Source organism: Montipora capricornis, chromosome 10, assembly GCF_036669925.1.
Source record: "Montipora capricornis isolate CH-2021 chromosome 10, ASM3666992v2, whole genome shotgun sequence".
Lineage (NCBI taxonomy): Eukaryota > Metazoa > Cnidaria > Anthozoa > Scleractinia > Acroporidae > Montipora > Montipora capricornis.
Genome location: NC_090892.1, coordinates 12,164,940 through 12,190,978, shown reverse-complemented (window position 1 = coordinate 12,190,978; position 26,039 = coordinate 12,164,940). Strand labels below are relative to the sequence as shown.

Below are 26,039 nucleotides of genomic sequence, written 5' to 3'. Positions count from 1 at the left end.
AGTTAAATAACTTTAAATAGCGCCTTATTAAAGATCGCGAAAATTAAAGTGATTCACAGTACAAGAATTTCGCAAAATCGCGAACTTTAAGGTGTCGCGGAATACGCGCATCGTAAAATCGCGCAATTATCGTGTCGCGAAAATCTCATATAATAAGAGGTATTTATTTACCCATCAACTCTCAGTTTGCAACATTGTCCCCAATTAATGCTCGACCGCTAGAACGACTAGGTAAAAAAGATTAAGTCTCTGCGTACGAGCCAGAAGGCCCATCAGGCCGGAGCTTATCCCTGTTTCCATGGCATGAAGCGAACCACCAGGACTAGGAGTAGAACCACCAGGGTTACTCCCAGCATCAAATTCGCCAGTACCCATTTATACACCTGGGTGGAGAGAGGCACCGTGAGAGTAAAGTGTCTTGCCAAAGAACACAACACGGACCACTCGCTCCGGAGTCGAGCACACTAACCATGAGACCACTATTTTCTACCTATGTAAACCATGTGAGCGTTAGCCCTTCTAATGGAATAGACCAGTTTCGATATATTATAATTCAGTCCTAAACAAAAGGCATCATCTCGAGGCTCTGGGGAATAAATAGAAGGATTTGTCTGAGTTTATTCCCCAGAGCCTCGAGATGATGCCATTTGTTTAGGACTGAATTTTAATATATCGAAATTGGTCTATTGGGCCCACACAAGGATAGAGAAGATCTCTGACCAGGGTGGGAATTGAACCAACGATTTTCGGGTGAGATCACCGCTGCTCTATCGACTGAGCTACAAGGTCAGAACGACTAGACACATAAAGTTCCTCTTCTCTTCTTTCCTTTATTACGTTGTGTTATTTAACCTGCTTTTCCATGTTAATTGTTTACTCAACAGACACGAACGCACTCAAGCTCAGCAACTACGAGATGAACAGGATGAAGCTTATTTAGAGTCTGTTCGAGCTGATCAGGAAAAAGTAAGCTTGTGTAAGGCCCCGTCTACACGCATCCGGAACTTTTTCTCTCCGGATCAAAAGATTTTCAATCACGTCCATACGTGACGTATTCTAATCGAATTTGCCCGTCCACATGTATCCTGATTCGTTTTAGTATCCAGGACTCCTCTTTCACTATTGTCAACCAACCATGCGCCATCACGCGTGCGAGTTGGCGATAAGGGAAGCAGTAACATTGTCGTTCAGCGGCCATGTTGAATATTTCCGAAACAAAGACTGGATCTGAGTTTGTAACGTCATCGGATTTGAAAATATCCGGATTCGACCGTCGACACGATTCCAAATTCTTTCCGTATTCAAAAATTTCCACTCTGGAGAGCGGATTCAAAAAGTTGTGTATTCGCATACCGGATTGCCGGATACGTTTGGACGGAAGGCGAATCCGCAAAGAAAAAGTTACGGATTCAAAAATATCCGGATATGTATGGACGGGGCCCCAGTTTTCGCTTTGCAATTGTATTGTTAGACAGTACGTTTGGTCGAAACCAGAAATAAAATTTTGCCGGGTCTCTTCTTGGCGCCAAGGCGGCAGCTCGTTTTCCCGCCAGCAACCACCAACCACCAACCACCACCATCACCACCACCGTTTTCCCGCCACCAACCACCTGCCATCAATTCTGCGGAATCTCGCGGACGTAAAGAGACGAATTTGTCTTGTTATGATTTATTTTAGGAACGAAAGAAACGGGAAGAGGAGGACAGAAAGCGACTGGAAGAAGAAACGAAAAGAAAGAAAGAAGAAGCGAAACGAAACAGAGAACAGGTGGGAAAAGTTTGTTTGGTGACTCGTGTCTTACATTCATTTTATGAAATGCTCACTGCGGTGCTATGTTCACGGCTTGCAGCATTAGCAAACAGTTTCTTTAGCCCATTTCATTCCGTTGTTTATGAGAACGTTAAAAGCGCCGACATTAATGACTTCGCGAAAACAATTATGTTTTACAAATTTTTACGGTCAGTGATGGCAACGCTGCTCTAAGCCTTGATTTCACTAGCGACGGCAAGCACAAGCGCTTATTTCACCGTGAAAACGGGGTTTACGCAAGAATAGGAAGAAGCTCAAGCACAAAATTAAGGATCAAATTTGTTTTTTTTCCTAGTGCTTGCGTTCGCTTGCGTTATGTGAAAACGAAACACAGCATTAGCACAAGGAAATTTGCGACGTCTGGCCGTGTCTGGCCGTGTCTGGCCAATTGAAGCACTCGTTCCGGATTCCCCGCGTCTGAGAATAGGGAGCTTACAAAACGAGGACGACGACGGCTACGAGGACTTCATTTAAAAATACAAGTTCGCGTTATTCATATCACTACGAAACTATTTCACGTCGTTTCGCGTTAAAATTGTGCAGTATCTGTCGAGGAATTAAACTGGTATGAGTGGGTTGGAAGCGTAGAGAGAGAACTGAAAAGTCATCGTCATGTGATAACGTCCTCCACACAACCTTGAATTTGGTCATTTCACGTCGTCATTTAGGAGATGACGGCAAAGAAATGTACCAAAATGTAAAACGCAAGTGCAGAGCGTGCAGAGACATTGTTTTTGCTCACTAAACCTATTGTTTTGTAGCGTCGTCGTTGCCGTCGGCGTCGTTGTTTCGTAAGCTCCCTAATACAACAAAATGACGGAGGCCGTGGTTGATTTTGACGAACAGTTATGTATATGTCGACGTTCGTGTTCACTTGGTATAAGCTACTTACATTTGCGCTTATGCTTGCGTCGCTAGTGAAAACCGGGCAATAGAAGTGGTATTTCTTGTTAAAATTCTTTTTCAACGATTTCCTCTCTTTGTGGACTAATCTGAAGCGAATAGATAACTAACTCGTGCTTGTGTCCAGAAGGCGAAGAATAAATTCCGATCGATGTTCAAAACTGAACTCGACATTTTCTTTGTGAAATTCTCTGTATCTTCTTCCTTATTTAGTGATGCATTAGTGTTAGGCCAATTATTTTCTTTGATTATTGAACTACATGTACCTCTGGTTCCGGAAGAAATGGAAAAAGAACGGTCGACCCGTGAAAACCACTGTAAAGCCATACCGCGTTGTCATAGAGCATTACCTTCGAAGTCTCGGTGCAGTAGGCTCTGATACAGCAAAAACGTTTCATGCTTTTTACGCTCATACATTCTTGCACAGTCCCGCGGTAGGATTATTCCAATCGTGTGGAATTAACGTCAAAATAAACACAAAGAAAGAAAGAAAGAAAGAAAGGCACACAACTTCATGTATTGATGTTGTTGGGTGTAATCAGCTCGTGACAAAGATAGTGTTTTACTTGCTTGGCAGCCTTCAATAGTCACATTACCACATTGAATCACGTGACATTTCTAGCCCGCGCTCCAATGACACACTTTGTCGAAGAACCAGTGTTTACGGAAGTCGTATGTTCGGTTCTTGTCTGGTACTCCGACATGCTTTCAGATGGTCCTTGACCCGTTACATAATTATCACCTAGTCTACTTTCCTTCCAGCTTTACTTTTCTTTAAACATTTTAAAGAGATTTTGTAAGACCCTATTGTTTTTCCCTGCGGCAGGAAAAATGGATTTTCACAAAATGCTTTGGTTGTTTATTTTTTAAGTCCATAGCTCAAGACCGCGTGGATAGAAAATGTCGTCTCCCTGATGAACCGGACAGTTCAAACGCTGATGCTATCCGTGTGTTGATTAAATTATCAAATGGAAAACGATTGGAGAGAAGGTTTCTTAAGTCGAACCCATTACATGTAAGAGTTTTTCCCTAATGATAACTATTTTGACTTAAGTTGTACCGAGTCAGGCTTGTAGCTAACCTCAACAATAGGGCCATTTATACGGGAGAAAAGAAGACGCGTCTTATGTAAGACGGCACAAAACGAGCGTTCGCTTCTTATTTTAGACGCGACCTACATAAGACGCGTCTTATCTTGGAAAATAATTCTCGGCTCTGCTTATTTTGTCCGCGTATTAAATAAGACGTGAAGTTCCTCATATAAATGGTTTCGCATCCTAAATAAGACGTGAACTATAAGTGTGTGCATGCCTGTCACATGCGTGTCGACAACAACATCGACATTTTGTTGACGAGTCACCCAGGCTAACAAAATGGCATCCCAGTCAGGCTCAAAAACAGCTACAAAACAGAGAAACACTTGGACTTTGGTGGAGGAGAAAGAGTTCCTCCTCATCCTTTGCCGGGAACTGGCAATCGCGGAACAACTTTATAACTGCGTGACAAGCACCGGTGTAAGTTATTTTTTGTTTTAATTCAATTGAATTGAAAAGGTTTTCAATTCGCAACTTTGCAGATGAAAAGTACAAATGTGGTAACTGTGAATTAACAGTTATTCTTTGAGGGCGTGCTAGATTTATAATGATGAATAACCAAATAAGACGTGAACCATTTATACGAGATGTTCGCGTCTTATGTAGGACGCGAACGTATAAATGGTACAGTTCACGTCCTATTTAAGACGCGCCGTAGCTAAGACGCGTCTTATTTTCTCCCGTATGAATGGCCCTAGTGTCAGTCAACGTTTTTTAGGCTTATTTTCAACGCCTCTTTTTTGGCGTTACGATGACGATTTCTCAGCCACAGAGGCAATACGCGTAAATGCTCGAAATCACAGCTATAATTAAAAATCGCACCAATATGGTGTGTGGAAACAAGCCTTCACGTCGCTCGAAAGGACGATGGAGGTCTTACTGTTTCTTTGTTTCTTTGTCAGGCTTTGTACGACTTCGTTTTTTGTGATGAAGAATCACCAGCAGAATTTGTCCTAGTTTCAAATTTTCCTCGTAAAATCTACGCTCTGGACTCCGCAAGTGAGCATCAAACCCTGGAGGACGCTGGTATCGAAGCCAATGCACTGCTGTTCGTACAAAATATAGAAGAGGAGAGTGATAGTGATTGACAAGAGCCGAAAGTTATTTATACAACAATATCAACAAGCCAGAGTCCGGATCTTTCGGTCTGTGGATTTGTCGACAGGAGATTTAGCCGGATACGTTTTATGACAGTTACATGGTTGCTTGGCTGGGTCATCCCTTACCTCGTTCCCAGGGGGGACGGGAAGAAGAGCCTGGTAACAAGATTTTGGAAATTCCGGAAAATGCCCACTTGTGAACACAGACTTGCGCAATGTGAAAACCCAGCATATACTCGCTGTTACAGAGTTTGCCTGGGATGTATCACGGCCCGTACTGCCGTTTGTGATTGGGCATCTTTCATCCAAATACCTTTTAAAACTACAATATTTGCTGACTGTGCTTTTACTTCAGTGTTCACATGATGTCGCCGTGAACTTTTTGCGGCTCTTGCTTTGTGCAGAGGTGACAACGTTTGATTACGGAAATAAAAGTGGGATGGTAAGCGGAGAGTTTATTTGATAACCAAGCCCTTTGAAATGAAACTTTGGCTAAGATGCTTTGACGTTTGCATGCAAGCAAAACCAAAGTTAAAGATGGAAGGTGAAGTAGCAGAATAATGAGACCTGGAAAAAAACGTTAGTACAGTTAATTACTATAAATTATTTGCCAGTAACCCTATCTATCATTGACATTTGACAAAGAGGTTTTACTTTACCAATCGAGAGTATAATTTTGACGAATTATTTTATCCTAAATTGGCAATCGTGGTGACGGAATTCTTTTGTCGGCCTATCAAAGCCAGAGTTCCTTAGGAGCTCCAAGAAAAGGATAGAAACGGAAGTGGTGGGCAAAATGTTTTTTTTTCTGGGTTTCTCGAAGAAAATTTTTTTATCCAAGTTGTTGGTGAGAGCACGTCGCGCTGGTGATTAAGCGGAGATCCGAGGAAGGAAAAAAATTACATGGATTACTAACCGAGAAAGTGAGGTTAGTAAGATACTCATTATGTGTTATGTGGCATCTTTTCTCTGAGTGATCGGACACTGCTCCGCTCGGTGAATGTTAGTAATCTTTATCTTCCATCAGCGAACTTTAAACAGTAACCTTTTACATGTGAAACTAAATTCCGCTCGCTATAATTGTACTGTTGTGATGACAAATTAAATTCTGCTTTTTAAAACTTTTGTGTTTCGCTCAACTTGAATTTCCCGGGAGAAAGAAAAAATGCAGAAACGGACCGTTTCCATGGTAATCGTTCGTACCGTAAAATCTCGACCAAAAACCAGTCAATCAGAGTTCACCATTTAACCTTAGAATTGCTCGCCTTTTTATAAATGGTAATATTTTTTTCTGCTCGGATCTTACTTGGCATACCAGCACTGCATTTTGTCATATCTTTGCAGTACAAAAATCCAATAGAACCCAGAATAAAAAGGGGCGGGGAAGGAAATGAGTGTGGGGTGAGCTGAATGGCTCTTTGGGAACCTTGCAATACAAATAAATGACGGTAACTTTCTTCTCATTCTTAACTCTGCGGGTCTTTCTCCATGTGTTTTATTGATCAACAAAGCAGTTATTAACATTTCTTAATCGAGAATAGCCTTGCTTGAGTTAAATATATGCAGCACATGCTTGAATCGTTTTCCAGGTTAATATATGGTCACTAATGGTTTTAAATTGACAATAAAGAATAAAGCTGAACAGGGTTATGTTTTGGAATCTCGTGCATATACGCAGTATAAGGCCCACGGCCTGTGTGGCAAACGCCAAAGCGCCCTTGTTCTCTCTTCTTGGGCTGTTTTTTTCTTCAGTTCACTTTTGTAGTCCTTTCTCCCTTTACGCTCTCCATTACCTCCTTCCCCCGCTTCCTCTCTTTTTTAAACTATTTTTAACTACACGTGCGTAGCAGACTTACTGTTAACTGTTAACTCCCCTGAGTACAAAATGGGTCACGCAACAATCCGCGCAAATCATTGTCCTTGCATGGAAATCACTTGCGCATGCGTTATTTGTTCCATAGAATTCTGGTGACGAACTACTATTACAAGCTATTAACTATGCTCCGACTCAATTGTTTGAGCAACTTTCTGAACTACTTATAAACCTAATATGGAGCACCGGTATATATTAAAATAAGACGAAAAATTTTCATAGAACTTGAAGTTTGGTCATTTTCACGTTGCAGAGTTTCAGAGAACGGGGAAAGCAATAAACAAGCATTCAAGAATGCTATTATTTAGTGATGTTCTCGTCAACGTCTACGCTTTCGATCTTGAGGTTGCAATTGATGTTCATATTTTGGGCGCGAAAAAAATCTTTCTTTCTCGGTCAATTGTACGAGCCATTTGCAAAGTGTAACAAGTCTCTGCACGGCCTGCACGTGCATTTTGTATTTTGGTACATTTCTTTGCCGTCCTCGACTAGACGTGAATTGACTAATTTTGAGGTTGTGTACAGGACGTGACAATCTGACGAAATATTTTTAATTTTCTTCCCAAACAACCATACCGTTAATGGCAATTTAATTCCCGTAATGTTGATAAACACTTCCCATTCCGAACGACTGATTTTTAGACAACGTTTTCGTTGGCGTCGTTGTCGTCGTCGTCGTCGTCGTCGTCGTCCTTGAATAAGGTCCCTAATAATGTCGCCTTAAAACACAAATACACTTTTTTTATCCTGCCGACGCATTTGTCCAGAAATGAAATCGTAGAAGAGAAGGCCCTGGGGACGAGGTAGGCTGACACACATGTCCAGAAATTATGCTAGTTATATGCATGCGCGTTCCAATTCACCTATCGTTCGCATTAGTCCCCCACTCGGCCAAATGTGTCTATTTATCGTGCGTGACGTAAGAAAAGGACATCGTGCAAGCTTGAGTTGCTGAAATATCCTTTTCTTACGTCACAGCTAAAAAAGTGTCAAATATCGGACGCTTCTCATTGGCTCATTCCTAATGAGCCCACGAGACAATAATTTGTCCAGCGGGGCTTATAGCTCGCAAAAATTAAAAACTTCAGTAACTTCAAGCGCTCGTAAAAAGACAAGAATTAAATATTTTTAAAAATTTTTGCAAAAATGAGTTCTTGAAAGATATGAAAATCTAAGAAAAACATAACAACTTAAAGGGTTAGGGGCACTTTAAGCAAGGACGAGGATGTCGGTTACGAGAACGCCGCATAACAATCGGTTGAATTAGCGAAAACAATAGCTCTGCACGCCCTACACGAGCCTTTCACATTTTGATACATTTCTTTGCCGTTCTCGTCTTGCAAAGACGTGAAATGATCAAATTTGAGGTCACGTGGAGGACGCGAGCACCTCACGATGAATTTTCAATTTTCTCTCTAAATATCCACACTGGTCTCACCAATTTTACTCATGGAATATGGACTTGCACTTTCCTTGCTGAGCGACTTCACTTGGAGTAATCGCAAAATTATTACAGTAACAGGAAATGATACTTTAAGACAACGTTCTCGTAGCCGGCCTCGTCGTCCTTCCTTAAAGGGGCAGCGTCACGCTATTTTAGTAAAACTTTCAAAACACTTAAGACGTCTTTGCATCAATGAAGACCAGACAATAATGCTGTGGTTTTGTTGGAATAACGATTGAAGTGCACTGAAGCTAATCTTTGCTGCTGGCAGCCAAGGATGGAGAGGATGGAAATGGATTGCAACTTGAAAAAAACAGACGGTGTCTTCACAAATTCGGCAAAAATTAAATACGAATAGCATTTTGTGTGATAAATATATTTCATATTTTGTCAGTAAGTTGTCAGGAATGTCATACGTGTGAACTTAAGTACTGAATTCGGTTTCAAGTTACCCAGTTCTGAGTTAAGAACAGCAAATTTAGCATGACAGTGCACTTTTAGAGGGGCTTTCAATTGAGTGTCGAGAGTAATTAGCGAATTGTTTTTTTTTTTATGATTGCTTCTCTCAGTGATTGTTCAAAGTTCTCGCGCCACTTTCTCAACCAATCAGAAGTAAAACGAAAACCAATCGTGGCTCGCGCGTACACATTTTCCCGCGCTTTGTGTCGGCTACGTGCAATTACTTAGAGTTATGGTTTACCGGATTGTCTCCGTCCTTTTTGATTGGCCAAAGTAATTACATTGGTTTTGATTTTACGACGTTCGATTTTAACTAGCTCTAAGGTCCCTAATAAATAACTCTTCTACATGCACCTACATTAGGTGCATATCTGGACATACGTGCAGCTCCCGATCACATGAAATTCGGCCGAATGCCATCTCAACAAGAGCCGTTTAACCACTAGAGTGACCTGCGACGCATTTTACCATCAATTACAACATCCTCACACTCATGACACCGGAAGGACGCGAAAATTTGCATTTCTGCTTCTCCCAGAATCAAGATCTGTTAAGTTAATAACGTAACTGTCTCCAGAAATGCTACTTCCCTGTAAAACAGGTCCTATCTGGTTTACAATGTATTTTTTGTTTTTTGATGGACCGGTTATCTTATCCTTGCAAACCCTCAATCTAAATGGTACAGAAAGTGACACGAGTGAACGAAGTTCTTTTCTGAACCCAGGCATCCTGATTGTGTACAATATTGGATTCACAAAGGAGTTAGCAAAGAAGAGGAATTCGCAGATACCCCGCACGCGCAAAAGCGCTCCAGTTGACAGCAAACGCAACAGTGGAGTTTCCAGGAAAGTGAATAATACGTAAGGAAGCCAAAAAGATAAAGAGACAAGCGTGACAATAAACAGTGTCACGGTCAATTTTCGTTCAGTTCTACCGTGACGATTGGTGAGTTCAGGGTCCTTCCTGCATCGAACCGTGACAAATATGGCCAAATAGCAGAAGGTTAGTATTAGAAGACATGCAAGGACACACCCAGCCACAATGAACCAGACTAGTAGCCCAAGTACGTCAAAAGACAACAATGAAATTATTAGAGTGGTGGAGATCACTGACGCAACCCAAACGCTGAATACCCACTTCCTGTAAGACGAACTGGACAACAACCGATGTCGCATTGGATTTCGCATAGCGTGTAGTCTTTCGATTGATATTGAAACTAGAAACGCAAGAGAGCACCCAAAGAATAAAGTATCAATTCCAAATGTGGAAAAGAGCACTGCATCCGACATTTCAATTTTCCACAGACCAAAAGTGTTTCCACGACGAAATACTGAAGTTGGTATAACGAGCGCTCCGACACACAAGTCAGCCAATGACAGGTTAATGAGCAAGTAAGTGCTGCGCCTGCGCAAACAACGTTTCTTGATGAAAACGATGACTGTCAAAATGTTGAGTGCTATGATGATTATGGCTTCTACTAGAAATAAGGAGCACCAAATGTATCCTTCCAAGTAGCTTCCTATTTGCAAAGAGTCGTTTCTCACAGCTTTTGTTGGTGCTGTGTTGTTATTAGTTAGCTTTTCCATCTAAAACGAGAAAAAGAAAATAAAAAAATTCTTAAAATCTAAAATTGATAATATCAAGTTTTATAAAAGTGTATATATATTACAGGATATTATGGCCGCGAGGAAAAGGAAAAAAGAAAGGAAAGGAACTTTATTTAAGTGTCTAGTAGATTTAGCGCTAGAGCACTAATTGGGGACACTGTAAAGTGAAATTAACCATTAACACAACAAGTCAAATGTTGGTTTTTGAGGAGAGGGGAAACCGGAGTACCCGAAGAAAACCTCTCGGTGCAGAGTAGAGAACCAACAAACTCAATCCCACATATGACGCCAAGTCGAGGAATCGAACCTGGGCCACATTGGTGGGAGGCGAGTGCTCTCACTGCGCCATCCCTGCACCCCGCGCCATCCCTGCACCCCAGATACGAAATTTCTCTTCATTTCTTTCATCCTCTAATTATAGCCAAGAAATCGGTTTGATTCGATTTCAAGTATTAGCCCAGGACTGGAACGAATTGCAAGACCCGTCTTGAGGTACTTTTTGGTGTGAATTTAAATAATTTTCATTTGAAGTTGTTCTGTGATGTTTACAGTGAAGCGCCTGAAACCAAAGGTCATAAGACCCTACAAATGAGATCTTAGGTGTCGCCATGCATAAGAACTTAAAGAGACCAGAAGATAATAGGCCATGCAGCGACTTCGGGATTGTCTTTGTCTCAGCTCACCAAGTCGAAGGCGAAAACAATCGAGGCTGATATTTAGCTCTTGTTTTCATTCCACCTGTCACCACTACGACAAAATTACCTACATCATCTTAGTCTCGCACGACCATAAACGTACTCTCAATTTGCACTGATGATCTCAGTATAATCATCTGCTTCATCTCTTTTGCAATAGCTGAGAGATTATTTAGTACCGTAGAAGGGTACGCGTGTTCAGAATCAGAAACTGCTGCTCAAAAATTATTTTTGTGTAGCGGCAACCGGAACGACTCAACAAACCATGATAAATTTATGAAATTTCTGACGACCGTAAACCAATTTTACCACTCGAGAGAAGTGCATCGGACACAATTGCTTCCCTTATGTCTCACAGTTCCTTTAATAATACAAATAAGACCGGTGAGAAATGACAGCTGAAATGAACTCATAAGCAGAGTTCATTCCATAGTAAGGACTACGCATAGTGACTCATCGAAACATTTCTTTTAAATCATTTACCCAGTAAAAAATAGGCCATTAATGCAGGCAGGATAAAAAGGTACCATTGTGTATATCTTCACTCGAATCTTCTAATATCCCGCTTTGTTTGACGGTTCCAGAAGTGCTCAATATCAAAAAACATACCATGGTTCGTATCCTGAACGCCCAGAAAAATATTCAAAGCCCTTATTCAAAAAACAATTTAAATTCAAAATCAGTGAAATTTTATCAGAGTCAAATTGGTCAAAAGTCGGCCAAAATCCTATGCATTTACTCATTTTTGGTGCGTTTGCCCTGAGGCTGGCATCCCTTCCTAAAAGAATATGGCATTAAAAAAAAAAAAAAAAAAACTATGAAAATGTCTTTTGTCATCAAAGGTTGATGATCTTCTATCGATTAGCAAGACAGTACAACCTCTGAGCATTAAAAAAATCGAAATTCTCAGTCTATCCTCAATTGGAATATCACAAGCAACTTGTATTAAGCGATTCATATCAAAGAAGTAGAGTTGTTCAATAGCCCTTTTCACGGTTAGTTTTTCTCATTTGCATAACAATACAATCTAGCAAGTATGTGAGGCAATTTCGGGCTATTTTGTATTTTAACCCGAAATTGCCTCGCATCCACGTTAGGTTACATTGTAAACTAACCGTGAAAAGGTCTATTGCGCAAATTTTCGTTCGTCAGCTTTAACCCCACGGGAGGGCTTTGGCTGAAATCTAACTGAAAGAAGGAAAATTGCAGTTTCCCAATAGCGGGAGTTACGGGATGGCCAAAATCTCGATTAAAGATTGGAACGATAGCGGGTTGCAGCTAAAAAGAGCGAAAATCTAAACTTAATTAATTTCCCAAGAGATTTTCAACCATGGGAAAAGTAGTAGACCATTAGCAAGATTCCACCTGGCCCACAGGATAGATTAGTTCTCTAATGATTAAATAGAACCTCCCGGTATTCTGCTCATTCGCGTTTCATCTTTTGTTCCGTACTCGTAATTGCAATTTGCGAATTTAAACGTAATAAACATAAATTCAGGCTCTTTAACATCTTTGCAAGGTGCTCAAAAACACAGATCTAGAAAACGAAAACTAGCAACACTAAAATTCTTGATTAAGAGAAAGAAAGACAACGTCTCCTTGTTCTGACGCATTTATCGCATTTTTTTTACCTCCCGAGGATTTCCTTATATCGATTGCAAATGATGTCTGTGCAATTTCGTGTTTGAAACTCGTCAGATTATCAGAATAGACTAAATCGAAAATGGCGATTCCATACATGAAGTGTGCTACAAATTCTCAAGGTTCATGACTAGTAGGTTCTCCTATCTACGAAAAAGTTCTGCGCAATAACATTTAATTTTAATTTTTAATGAAAATCCATGTCATTAGGAGTAAAATTAGCTTCATGGAAAGCGCTAAAAACGCTTCTCTTCGGGTCGAAATTAAAACTGTACCCGAAGAGAAGCGTCTTTAGCACTTTGCATAAGGCTAGTTTTACTCCTAATGACATGGATTTTCATTAAAAATTAAAATTAAATGTTATTGCGCAGAACTTTTTCGTTGAAAGGAAAAAACTGCATCTTGACTGAAATATTTATCCTGAGTTGCAGAATAGGAGTTCATAGTAAAACTCTTATCAGAGCTATATACTCTTATGAACACAAATCGATTAAGTTTACTGATAAACCATTGCAAGAAGCAATTCACAGAATACAAAAAATTGATGCACTTCCAACACACCATTTTCACTTACCGAAGCGTCGAAGGTAACAACGAAAGTTTTCGCCTACAGGCTGTTACACTAAAAATTCAGGCCGTTCATGGTATTAACATCGGTGCTAAATTTTCCTTCAGTATCTTGTATTGCTCGAGTAAAGACTCAATTCTGGACTAAAGATAGAGTAACAATATAGCGAATAAACAAGGAGCAAGATAGACGACTTGAATGGCTACCATCCATTAATATCAGGTATATTTAATTAATACGTACATAATTAGGAGTTCCAAAAAGGTTACGATATACCTCGGTTGAAAAAACTGGCTTTCAGTTTAGCTACCCAGGTGGAGCCAGCTGATTATACTGTGTGATTTAAAACACTTGTTTCAACCTGAGACACGAAATGCTCATTAATCGATGCGAAGAATGCAGAAAAATGCTGGCTCAGCCTTTTAATTCATGCCCGACATTAAGACGCACTCTACTCATCCTGTGCACAGAGGATGAAGATCCGTGACACTTTCTCATTATGGGCGAGTGTTAAGCGTGGAGTGCCTCAGGGTAGCGTTTTAGGCCCCATTCTTTTAAATTTAAGAAACAGAAAACATGTGCCGTGTTTCTATCGAGTTGTAGAAACACGAGTGAAAGTTTGGGAGAACGAGAAATGCCTCATAGCAAAAAAGAGCTGATAAATTTTGCTTTTAAGACAAAACCTTTCTGCTGTTCCTAATAGAGTTATTTTTTCAAGTTCATTGATGTTGATTGCCCCAGGGTTTTTTTTTCGTTTGTTTTTTCCAGTTCCTTCTTGATGAGTCGTAGAGAATCTATAACAAGTGGTATAGACCTTATTCATAAATGGCGGTCACATTTATAATTCTTTTGTCCACGTGCAAATCAGCCTACCAAGCCTCATTTTAGAACAAGAATTCTTTTCAATTCACTGTATGGTATCGAGGCTTGGTAGGCTAATTTGCACTTCGACAAAAGAATAATAAATTGACCGCCATTTACGAATAGGGTCTATTGTTTCTGTTTTCATTCACCACATTCTAGTTGTTTCAATCTCTAGGTCTTTATATTTGGAGAGTTTTTCAGTGGTCTTTAGTGAGGTGTTTCTGTCAGATGGTACTGCCATATCTATGAGTTTTTCCTATCGTCTTTGATAACTATATCTTGCTTGTTACCTGCTATTTCTCTGTGTGTATTTGCATATCCCAAAGTATCGTAGCTTCTTTATTTTCAGTGACCGTTTCTGGTTCATGTTCATACCACTTGTCCGATACTTGGATGTTGAATTGTAGTGCTGACATGTTTTCCAATGTATATATGCCGCTGCTTTGTTGTGTCTTTGAATATACTCAGTTTTTACAAGTTCAGGACAGCCAGACACAATGTGGTCTATCGTTTCCTCGTATCTGTTGGATATCCTGCACATTGGATCAGTGCCGTCTTTTATAACTCTAGCATGGTATGATCTTAAAATAATAATCACTTTGTTTACCCTTCGATTTCAGAATAGCTATCTACAACCTTTTTGATGTTATAGCGTTTTTTTAAATTTTTCTCTTTTTCTTCCCTTAATGTTTGATCTTTTTTCTATTTCTGTCAAGGTGTATAGGTCACTCCGTGTAGTATGTCAACTTTCCCTCTTGTCTAGATTTATTGTTTCGGTATATTGTGGTCCAATGCTATTTCAGAGCTTTCAGAGGTGATCTCAGGCTCGTTGGCGCCAGTACTTTTCAGTTTGTTCGTCTCTAGGGGTGGGTGATGTGTTGGTTTGAATGGCATTTGTCTTGATGTCATCGAGCTCGGCATCAGTGAGGCGTTTATTTTTGATGATGTCTCTTCTTATATTAGCTTGCTTGTTTGCATCGAGGTATGGTCTTTTGGTCGGGTTCTTGCGTCTCCAAATGTTGTAAGTCTCATCTGTAGCAGATGGTTCTGATGGATTAAGGGTGGCATCATCGTGTGCCTCCATAATTTCTTTATACTCATCCCGAATCCATTTCTGTCGTGTCCGTTTTGACGGATTTGTGGTGTTGGTACTCAGAAGGCCTCTATGAGGGGCATTCCCGGCGTGGTTATCCTCTGGTACCTTGGGTTGGATAGAGTTTGTTCCAGTAGCATACTTTTCGATCTCAGCCTGGTCCCCTACTGAAGATCGCGGTCCTTGTTTATCCGCGCGACGACCGATGATGAGTCATGAAAATCTAGTGGTACGACTTGTCATTAATAATAGAGTACTATTTGCCCATAGCTGGGGGTGTTTTGGTGTTTTATTTCCTGTTTCCACCAATACGTGGGTAGCCTACCATGGCTTAGGAGTCTCACTAAACCCAGGGGTTTTCTGTAGGGAACTCACCCTTGGCACTGAAGAACCTTACCTGTGGGCAGAGGAACTCGTTATTCTGAGCAGGGGGCCCCAAACAGGTACTAAACTGCTGGGCAGGCAGCCACCTGGTCCTGGCATGGGCAGGGGCAGACTGACCCTGTACAGCCCTCTTCACGAACTGCGTGTTACCCTATTGTTATTATTATTATTATTATTGCTTCCAAAAATTTGAAGCGACAGAGACGATTGTAACGACAGGGACGACTATTTGCATATAATTGGAAACCGGGCTTAAAGGAGATGAAAAAAGTGAAAGGCTGTCTCACCGTTACCTCTTGTACAAATCTTGCATTCCGAGGAAAAGGACTATTTTCCTTTGACCGATATTCGTGGGTAAGTATATAAATACTGCAGCTCTGTGCAACAAACGTTTCTGTTTCTTCACACAGAAAACTCCCATCTAGACGTTTCGATTATGAGCTGAAATTGATGAATAAATGAATCATAACGAACACCTTTAAGGTAATTCCTTAGTATTGCATTGCGCATCCCTACTGCGCACGATTTTCACGTCATTAGCACGCGCACATGAGCACGTGCGCGTACAAAACGTAAGAGATTTCCCTCAAACTAAGCCCGATAGCGAAATAAATGCTCCTTTTCTCTCAAACGAGCACGGTGACCCCCAATTTTTTTTTTCGGGTATTTGCTAAGAACAATAAAGAACATGTTCGAAGAAGAAAAAAAATTTGATAGCAGAACATGAACTTTTTTGGAAAACAGTGCCGTAATGGGTGTATTTTGGCCAAGGCGAGGACTTCAAGCTAACCACAGACCTGTCACAAAGAGTGCACTATCAAAAACGGCGTAAATGAAGCAATACTGCTTATGTGAATAAAAGAAGCTTTATTTTCAAAATAAAATTTTGTGTCTTTCAAGTAACCAAGACTTAATTCCGTATGAAGGTGATTCGAATTTTTAACGCGCAACCAGTAACTGATACGCCATTTTAAGAGCCTGCTGACACGTAAACAAGCACGGTGACCCCATTTTTTTATTGCATTTTTTTTATGTTGATATCATGAATGTTAATTATGCCAAGTTTCCAAAAAAGTTTGATAGGAGAACAATTTCAAGGGAATTACCTTAAGCGTTAAATTCCCCTAGGGGGATTTGTCGATCTACATGCTAGGTTTAAAGTGGGGCCTGGGAGGTTTGTGCAGTTTCATAGCTTAATTGAGGAAAAAAAATCAATTCCCTATTTTAAAGGAAGACTAATAACCTGGTGATGTATAATTCATGATTGGTTTTTTTGTTTCCCTCGTAGGATTTGTGTTTCTAGACAAAAACAAATTTGTCGCTAGAGTTTTCTGAATACAATGCGTCATTGTGTGTTTCATCAGATGACTTTAATGATTTTTATCATGGGTAAAGGTCAAACCTTGTCCTCGCCTGTTTCTCAGAAGTTGTTATTACTATTGTCAAAACAATCCTTTGACTCGTCATCAGCAACACTTTCACCCAAGTCAATTCAACCTGGCTGAAATCAAGCTAGAGCGGCATTTGAAGAATTGGCGAGAGTGTAGCCTTTCGAAAAGTCCTTCGTCTCATTTTGATGGCGCGCGGCTTCATCGCTCGCTCATCCGCTTCGCGTCCGAAAAATCACGCTTCGCTCGCCAGTTTAGCGAGAACAAACTGAAAAATGTTACTATCGACGAAAAAGCTTCATTAATAATAATAATAATAATAATAATAATAATAATAATAATAATATAAATAAATTTGAACGTAATCAGTAAATCAATCCTAACGTTGGAACTTGAATTACAAATTTCTAAGTTAACCAGGGTATATCTATATATCGCACGATACTTGTGGAGCACGTTGGATTTTTCTTCGACATTGCTATTTTCGTCCCAAACTTTTCACATGACACCATTGCCGACGGCTATATGTGTTCATGAAACTTAACTCTTGCAAAATATTAATGCTATGACAGCTAAATAATTTACAGAAATGCTTCTCATTTGCAAGGAAACAACTGTATTTTAACTGAAATATTCATCAGTTGCTGAATAGGAGTTAAAACTCTTTTCACAGCTATGTAATCTTATGAACACAATTCGGTAAGTTTAGTGATAAACCATTGCAAGAAGCAATTTCACAGGGAGTATCATGAATTCACAGAAAAAAAAAGATATGGATACACTTCTTGACTCACTTACTGACCGCAACACCGGGAGTTTTCGCCTACTGGCTGTTACACTGAAAATTCAGGTCCTTGATATTAGCATCGGAGCTAAATTTTCCTTCAGTATCTTGTACTGCTCGAGTAAGATTCAAGTCTTGACTAAAGATAGAGAAACAATACAGCATATAAACAAGAAGCAATTTTCAGGAGTTTCCTAGAGAGGCGACTTGAAAGGCTTCGTCCATCCATTATAAGGTATATTAAATTAATAAGTATCAGGACTATTAAAAGGTTGCGATATGACCACAGTTGCAAAAACTGGCTTTCAGTTTATATACCCTTGAGACTATAATTCATAACGCTGACAACCAGGTAGAGCCAGGTGATTATGCTGTGTGATTTAAAACACTTGTTTCAACCTGAGACTCGAAATGCTCAATAATCGATGCAAGAATGCAGAAAAAAACTGACTCAACCTATTAACTCATGCCTGACATTAAAGACGTCCATATACACAGACGTACACATCCTGTGCACAAACAATTCTCCCTAGTTTCCAAGATAGACGACTTGAAAGGCTTCGTCCATTATCAGGTATATTTAATTAATGAGTATCAGGCGTTATAAATTAAAAGGTTGCGATATGACCACAGTTGAAAAAACTGACTTTCAGTTTATCTACCCCTGAGGCTATACTTCATAACGCTGACAACCAGATAGCGCCAGCTGATTATGCTGTGTGATTTGAAATACTTGTCTCAACCTGAGATAAAAACGCACTCTACATATCCTGTACACACCAACGTCTCCCTCGTAAATTCAAGCCTATCGTTGCAATCTGCATTCCTTCATCAATTTTTGTCCATTTATTTCTTCACATGAGGGTTAAATTAATATACAAGAGATCCACTGAAATAAGCATCTTCTCGACTGCGACATACAACCTGAAGAAATTTTCTGCCAAAACGCGTTTGTAAAATTGATATTGAAAACAATCCTTTTCCTAGTTATAATTATGTGTTTTTGCAAAATAGTACACTTAAAATCCCTGCTGGAGTTGTTTATTAACAAAGGCGATGCCCTGAACCTGAAAAGTGGATCATAGGGCGTTTTTTTGGCTTTAGGCGCTGCCTTCCTTGAGTCTGGACTGGAAACCACCTTACCTTTGGACCTCCCATTGTCCTTTTACTTCTGTAGAAATGATGTTGGTAAAAAAATTTCCACCTCAGTCATCCCATCTTGATAATTTTCAAATCTCCTTTGTGAATTATTTTTTCTGTCATTTCATATTATCATTCTCACAATCGCTCACTTGGGTGGTTGGTTGGCCGCATCCAAGATATGCTCTAAGGTGACTGCGCGATGCAGTTATGAACTATGCTGTCAGTCGATATTTGACTCTGCGTGATGCATCTCGAGTCAAAGACCCACATTTTACCCTTACTCACCATAGAGTCTCCAGTAGCTCAGTAGCTCAGTAGCTCTCCAGTAGCTCTCCAGTAGCTCTCCAGTAGCTCTCCAGTAGCTCTCCAGTAGCTCTCCAGTAGCTCTCCAGTAGCTCTCCAGTAGCTCTCCAGTAGCTCTCCAGTAGCTCTCCAGTAGCTCTCCAGTAGCTCAGTAGCTCAGTAGCTCTCCAGTAGCTCAGCAAATCATCCGACAAGATCATGGAGGGTCGTGGTTTCGAATCTCATCTCGGGCTCGGATTTTTCCGAGTTCCCAATGGGTTCTTCATTTCATTTCATATTATTATTATTATAATTATTATTCTACGTTCACAGCAACTTAGTCTGAGATTTCAGCCTTCTCCTCCCTAACCCTAAGGAGGAGACGGCTGGAATTTCAGAGTAACAGCAACTATGCTTTGCTGCAGTTTTCCTTGAAGTCAAGTCACAACTAGCAACCTCAGGATTCAAGGATCGTTCTCAAGATTGTTGCCGTACCATTCAGACCATTATTATTATTATTATTATTATTGTTATTATTATTATTATTATTATTATTATTATTATTATTATTTATTAATTTATTCACCTTTCAGATCAAGTAAGCCTACTTTATACTCATTTCACCCAAATTCACTCACAGAAGTTTCTCGTTGCCAATTTAAATTTACACGCCCAGAAACAAGGAGTGATTGTTTGATCCCTGTTAAGCCTTTTATCAGGATTCCTATACAAATCGTTATATTTTTGTGCGATACGTTGGCTTTCCCTCAGACCGAGTTTGAGGAGCCTGTGAAAACACCAGTGGATAACTGAGCAGTTGGACCGTGAAGTGACGATGGCAACCTGCAGATATATCCGAATGAAGTAAGGATCAACGTGAATTCGACTTTCATTTGCTGAAGTCATTGTTTCTACTAAGTGAGCTACATTAAATTTGTTCTCTTTTCTGTTTGAATTTTTTCTCTTTAATATTCTCGGAAGTTGTCTCGGAAATCTTGATCTTATATCAAACAACCTATGGCTAAAATGAGATCGCATAAGGCTTTTGTGTCGGGGTCAAACGTTCCTGGTATTGACCAAAATGAGCAAGCTGTTTGTGTACATGACTCGATTGCAACTACCCTGCGAGCAGTCTCCTTCAATCTTCCTAGATAAGTCGGGAGGAGGAAGGAAGACTGCCAGCCACCTCGACATTTCGTATTGAGCATGCGCTTAAAATTCAAATGTCTTCGGAGTCAGTCACGCGTCCCCAGTACCCACAAAAAACCACAAGACGAAACAAACAGTCGGGATTATTTGTGGCAAAAACTCCACAGCCATGGAATAATTTCCTTGGATACTCAAGGTAGTTCATTCTTTTAACTTGCCATTTCATTTTTGCTTCAAAATTTATAGGTTTCTGGCAGACTAGTTTCTGTAACCGAGATAGCTAGGAAATACGTCTAATTATTTTCAGTTTTGTTGATTGGTTTACAAGATTGCCTCCGTCCTTTCTGATTGGCCAAAGTAATTACTTTGGTTTTGGTTATACGACACTCGATTGAAACTAGCTCTATAAGGTCCCTAATAAATAACTGTTCTACATGCACCTACATTAGGTGCATATTTGGACATAAGTGCAGCCGTCGATGACAGGATATTCCGCCTAATGCCTTCGCAACAAGATCCGTTTAACCACACGAGTGACCTGAGACGCATTTCACATCGATTACAACATCCTCACACTCATGACACCGGAAGGATGCGAAAAATTGCATTCTAGTTCTCCCAGAATCAAGATCTTTTAAGTTAATAACGTAATTGTCTGAAATGCTACTTCCCTGTAAAACAGGTCTTATCTCACTGGTTTACAATTTGACGGACCTGTTATCTTATCCTGGCAAACCCTCCATCTAAATGGTACAGAAAGTGACACGATTGAACGAAGTTCTTTTCTAAACCCAGGCATCCTGATTTTGTACAATATTGGATTCACAAAGGAGTTAGGAAAGAAGATAAATTCGCAGTTACCCCGCACGCGCAAAAGCGCTCCAGTTGACAGCAAACGCACTTTTTTCTGGCATTCTCAATGTTCAAAGGGCTCAGAATTTTCCACAAAGAATCCATGCTTCTAAGAATCATTAGAAGTCTTTGTGTGTCCCGTGAGGATAACTGTGTTGTTATTGCACATAATTTCGTAAGCCCTGCAAGGTGCACTTCAAAAACGACAGCTGCTTTCCGTTTTCATTACAGACTTTGATTATAATCCTCCCGGACCATCCCGTTTTTGTCTCTTCTCCTCTGTTTGACGTCGTACGACCGACACACACTTTTTCGATTTTTTATATGAAGAAGTTAATGACTTAGTATAAAATTTTAATCTGAATTATAAACATTGGTTTTGCCTGTAGAAGTTTTTCATGTTTCAACTTCAAGCCCAGAGTAGATATGGCACTCGTCTCGAAGCTTTCGAAGCTTTCTGTCCGCTTGAGAGGAAAATAGGAACTTTGAGATTTACGACGGTGACTTCGACGAAAATACCACCTCAAAATATAACTTTCCACTGTCTTTTACCTTTCGCATTTGTTCCATCTCGTTCACGTCTTATAGTGTGGGCGAAGTACCCTTGCTTAAAATATTTGGTACGAGCGCCGCGTTTCAGATTAAAAATATATATATATTGTAAGGTCTGTACTCTCACGGTGTCGCTAAAACATCAAATTTGGTGATTTCACGGCGTCGTTATGAAGATTGCCGCCAAAACACGTGCTAAAATGCGTACTGCACGTGCAGCACGATAATTTTTCCTTCTTTAACCAATGATATTGTTGTTTTGTGGAGTCGTTGTTGCCGTCGAAGTGTTCGTTTCTTAAGCTCCTTAGTAAACACGTTTTTAGAACGGTTTTTTGCAACACCACTTCCCCGAAAGAAACTTCCAGCTTTAAAATTACTTAAAATTAACTGACATGTTGATTCCCGGGCAACCCTAAAACAAACCACTAAAACCCTAAAACAAACGTTTTTAGGCCTAAGGGTAGCTTTTATGAATGTTTAGGATAGTTTTTATTCTCTGTATTGGTAAAACAATGACCTGTGATTCCGGATTCCGGATTCCGGATTCCTGGTTTTAGGGTTGCCCTTGATTCCCTCGATTCCCAAGGTGGGCTGGTCTCGTATTATAGTAGAGTAGGAGCTACGCTGTTGGTGGTAACATGGCAACGTGAAAAATAGGAATATATCAATTAAATGAAAAGCGTTCGTTAATACAGTGAGGAATGAGAGTGCCGATTTGGAAGATTCTTGCGGCTTTCCGTCGTACCTAGATGTAGGGAAAGGCCGCAGATAGCCATGTGTTTTTTGGAGTGGTTAGGGAGATTAAAATGACGAGCGACTGGCTTAGATGCATCCTTGTCATTCTTCTCAACATCGCAAAGGTGTTCGCGGAATCGGTCGCCTAGTCGTCTACCTGTCTCGCCAATGTATAATTTATTGGATGACGTACAGGTTATGCAATAAATGACATTTGCGGAGGTACATGTGAAACGATCGGTGATCTTAACAGATTGCTTAGGACCCGATATCTTGCTAGTGTTAGGAGTGAAAATTTGCATGGTGAGCGCGCACATTTGAAAGTGCCGGGTTGCTCGTTAGTTTTAAGCGCGCTTCTAACTATTATTGTCGCGTTTGAATGAAATAAGTGGAGGTTACGAAAAGATTCTACCAGTCTCGGGATCATTTTGGAGTAATTTAAAGTTATTAAGAATGATACTTTTGACTGCGTTTGTGGTGCTAACTGTCGATCAAATTGTTGGGCGCGGTGATGCAAAGCTTGGGCTCAAAATTTTCTAAGCAACCAATCGGAATATCAAAAAAGCCTCACATGGTTTTGAGGATAAACGCCTTGTGAATGACAGAAGGCTGCCCTTTGCATTAAAATTTGATACCCGATAAATTCGATCTGAGAGACATCGGTCGCTCAAGTTTCTTGGGCCTCGCTCTTCTTTCGATTAAACAAAGTCAAAAAGAAAATATATTACCCGGAAAGTGCATTTCATAACCTTTCAATAAATGTATAGTTTATGGCTGTTGCGCTTAACAAAGCGCGCTAAAAAAGAAGTTTCGCAAAGGACACCCGTGAAGGTCTACCGTAACCTTAAATTTCCAGGCCAGTCCGTGTTCCCCCTTCGTCAAATCGTGCTTCCGTGGCATCGAATTGATATAGTAACTGCCTTCTTCATGATACGGGTTAAAATATAAAACAATAAAACTGAGTAATAATGGAGGAAAAAAAAAAACTCTAGTCGCACCGGAATATCGTGTCGAAATTATCACATCTACTTAAGATGTTAAAGAGTTCCCAAACGAGCCTCTCCTTACAATGGCAAAGATATAGAATCGAAGTTCAAGGGAGTCGGACGAGAATCGGGGTTTTTGTGCCCTCATTGTTTCTAGACGAAGTTATTTTGGTTTGATAACTTTTGAGCAGCACTTTGAATAATTACCCGTTTTACATTAACATTCTCGATTCAGAAAAGCTGGCGGCACGTTACCGTATGCCTTCAGGGGTGTCTCGCATCCGAGCGATGTAGCTTAAACCGCAGATACCTAAGCCCCTATATCAAATCGAACGGGTAACTTTTACTTCCGTCAAAAACGTAAAACCGCCATTTCTCTGCCGATATTTAATCTTTTTGAATAATTTCTTTTTTACATTAGATATCCTATGTCGATCACTACTTTAACCAAAAAAATCCAAATTTGAAGAAAGTTGCCGATCTGAACGGTATACACTAACCTTAATGGAGTCATCGGAAGTAGCAGAACGAGATAATAAAGATCTGGGAAAAACGTTAGTACCGTCAATTACCATAAATTAGGTTTATTTGCCAGTGGCCCCCATTGACATTTGACAAAGAGGTTTTACGTTTGCAATCTAGAGTATAATTTTGACGAATTATTTTATCTTAAAATGGCAATGGTCGTTACGGAATTCTTATGTCGGCCTATCAAAGCCAGAGTTCCTTAGGAGCTCCAAGAAAAGGATAGAAACGGAAGTTAGAGGTGGGCAAAATGTTTTTTTTTTATCCAGGGTGTTGGCGTGTTTAAGCGGAGATCCGAGGAAGGAAAAAAATTACATGGATTACTAACCGAGAAAGTGAGGTTAGTAAGATACTCATTATGTGTTATGTGGCATCTTTTCTCTGAGTGATCGGACACTGCTCCGCTCGGTGAATGTTAGTAATCTTTATCTTCCATCAGCGAACTTTGAACGGTAACCTTTTACATGTGAAACTATATAAATTCCGCTCTCTATAATTGTGATGAAAAATTAAATTCTGCTTTTTAAAACTTTGAATTTCCCGGGAGAAAAAAAAAATGCAGAAACGGACCGTTTCCATGGTAATCGTTCGTACTGCCGACCAAAAACCAACCAATCAGAGTTCTCCATTTAACCTTAGAATTGCTCGCCTTTTTATAAATGGTAATATTTTTTTCTCCTCGGATCTTACTTTGCATACCAGCACTGCATTTTGTCATATCTTTGCAATACAAAAATTCAATAGAACTTTGAATAAAAAAGGGCTGGGAAGGAAATGAGTGTGGGGCGAGCTGAATGGCTACAAATAAATGACGATAATTTTTTTTTCATGCTTAACTCTGTGGGTCTTTCTCCATGTGTTTTATTGATAAACGAGGCAGTTATTAACATTTCTTAATCGAGAATAGCCTTGCTTGAGTTAAATATATGCAGTAGATGCTTGAATGGTTTTCCAGGTTAATATGTATGGGTTATTGACCAAGCGTGAGGTCAAGATGACTGGATATTGGTCAAGTTCTTTTTTTGCGTGTTTATGGACCTCGACTTCGTCTCGGTCCATAAACACGCAAAAAAAGAACGAGGCCAATATCCAGTCATCTTGACCGAACAATCTTGGTCAATAAAGGATTTATTATATGACTTAAAACACCAAAAAATGATCTTTGATCTTGCGGGACCAAGCGAGAAATCCCGAGCGGGCAGTATCGCTCCATCATGCCCGCTCGGGTAGCCAATCAGAGCGCGCGATTTGGTTCATCTTGCTTGCTCACGGAGCTAGTCATATAATAAATGGTCACTAATTGACCATAGAACTTGAAGTGTGGTCATTTTCACGTTGCATAGTTTCAGAGAACGGGGAACGCAATAAACAAGCATTCAAAAATGCTATTATTTAGTGATGTTCTCGTCGACTACTACGCCTTCGATCTTGAGGTTGCAAATGATGTTCATATTGTGGGCGCGAAAAAAATCTTTCTTTCGCGGTCAACTGTACGAGCCATTTGCAAAGTGTAACACTTGGGAAATGTTTGATGCGCAAACATATTGCCTCCCAATATGCCGTTGCGAGGCAGGTTGCACGCAAAATTAGACCTTACGCTAGGACGACGACGACGGCTACGGAAACGCCACAAAATGATATGATATGATATGATATGATATTTTATTATTTATGCACGGTAAAATCATCAGCTAAGATTACAAACAATGCTAAAATCTAAATTACAAAAGGTAAAATTTTAAAATGATTACAATAAAATACAATTAAACTATATTAATTCTAAAGCTGCTTTCCATGAATGCCGTGCTCTATACTAAAATATGTCTTTAATCAGATTTTTGAAAAGCCCAAGAGACTCTGCTTGTCTCGCTTTGAGGGGTAAGCTATTCCAGACAGTAGCACCTCTATAGCTGAAGCTGTTTCTATAATAATTTGTCCGCGGAAACGGAACATTAAGCTTTCTTTCAGAGTCTCTTAAACTATAAACAGATTCGCGGTTTGTAAATTTAGAACATAGATATTCCGGTGCTAGCCCCTGAAGACACTTATAGACCATTGTGGCCAGCGCAATTTGTTGCTGGCTAACTAGATTTTTCCAGCCTAAAATT

General features: G+C 40.0%; 2 protein-coding genes across 2 annotated transcripts in view; one reads left to right on the top strand and one right to left on the bottom strand.

The window, feature by feature from the left end:
- LOC138019028 (FAS-associated factor 2-like) overlaps nt 1-6,549 on the top strand; it is a 30,466-nt gene extending 23,917 nt beyond the window's left edge. Inside the window, 4 exon segments of the mRNA XM_068865691.1 lie at nt 885-966; nt 1,679-1,768; nt 3,585-3,728; nt 4,710-6,549. Coding sequence (XP_068721792.1) covers nt 885-966; nt 1,679-1,768; nt 3,585-3,728; nt 4,710-4,895 — 502 coding nt within the window. The 3' untranslated portion in view covers nt 4,896-6,549.
- Nucleotides 6,550-9,075: 2,526 nt separating this feature from the next.
- LOC138019029 (adenosine receptor A3-like) lies at nt 9,076-13,319 on the bottom strand. The gene is made up of 2 exons (XM_068865692.1): nt 13,201-13,319; nt 9,076-10,269 (listed from the first exon to the last, which is right to left on the bottom strand). Exon 2 carries the CDS (start codon nt 10,267-10,269, stop codon nt 9,175-9,177), a length of 1,095 nt encoding a protein of 364 aa, XP_068721793.1. The 5' UTR covers nt 13,201-13,319; the 3' UTR covers nt 9,076-9,174.
- Nucleotides 13,320-26,039: the final 12,720 nt, after the last annotated feature.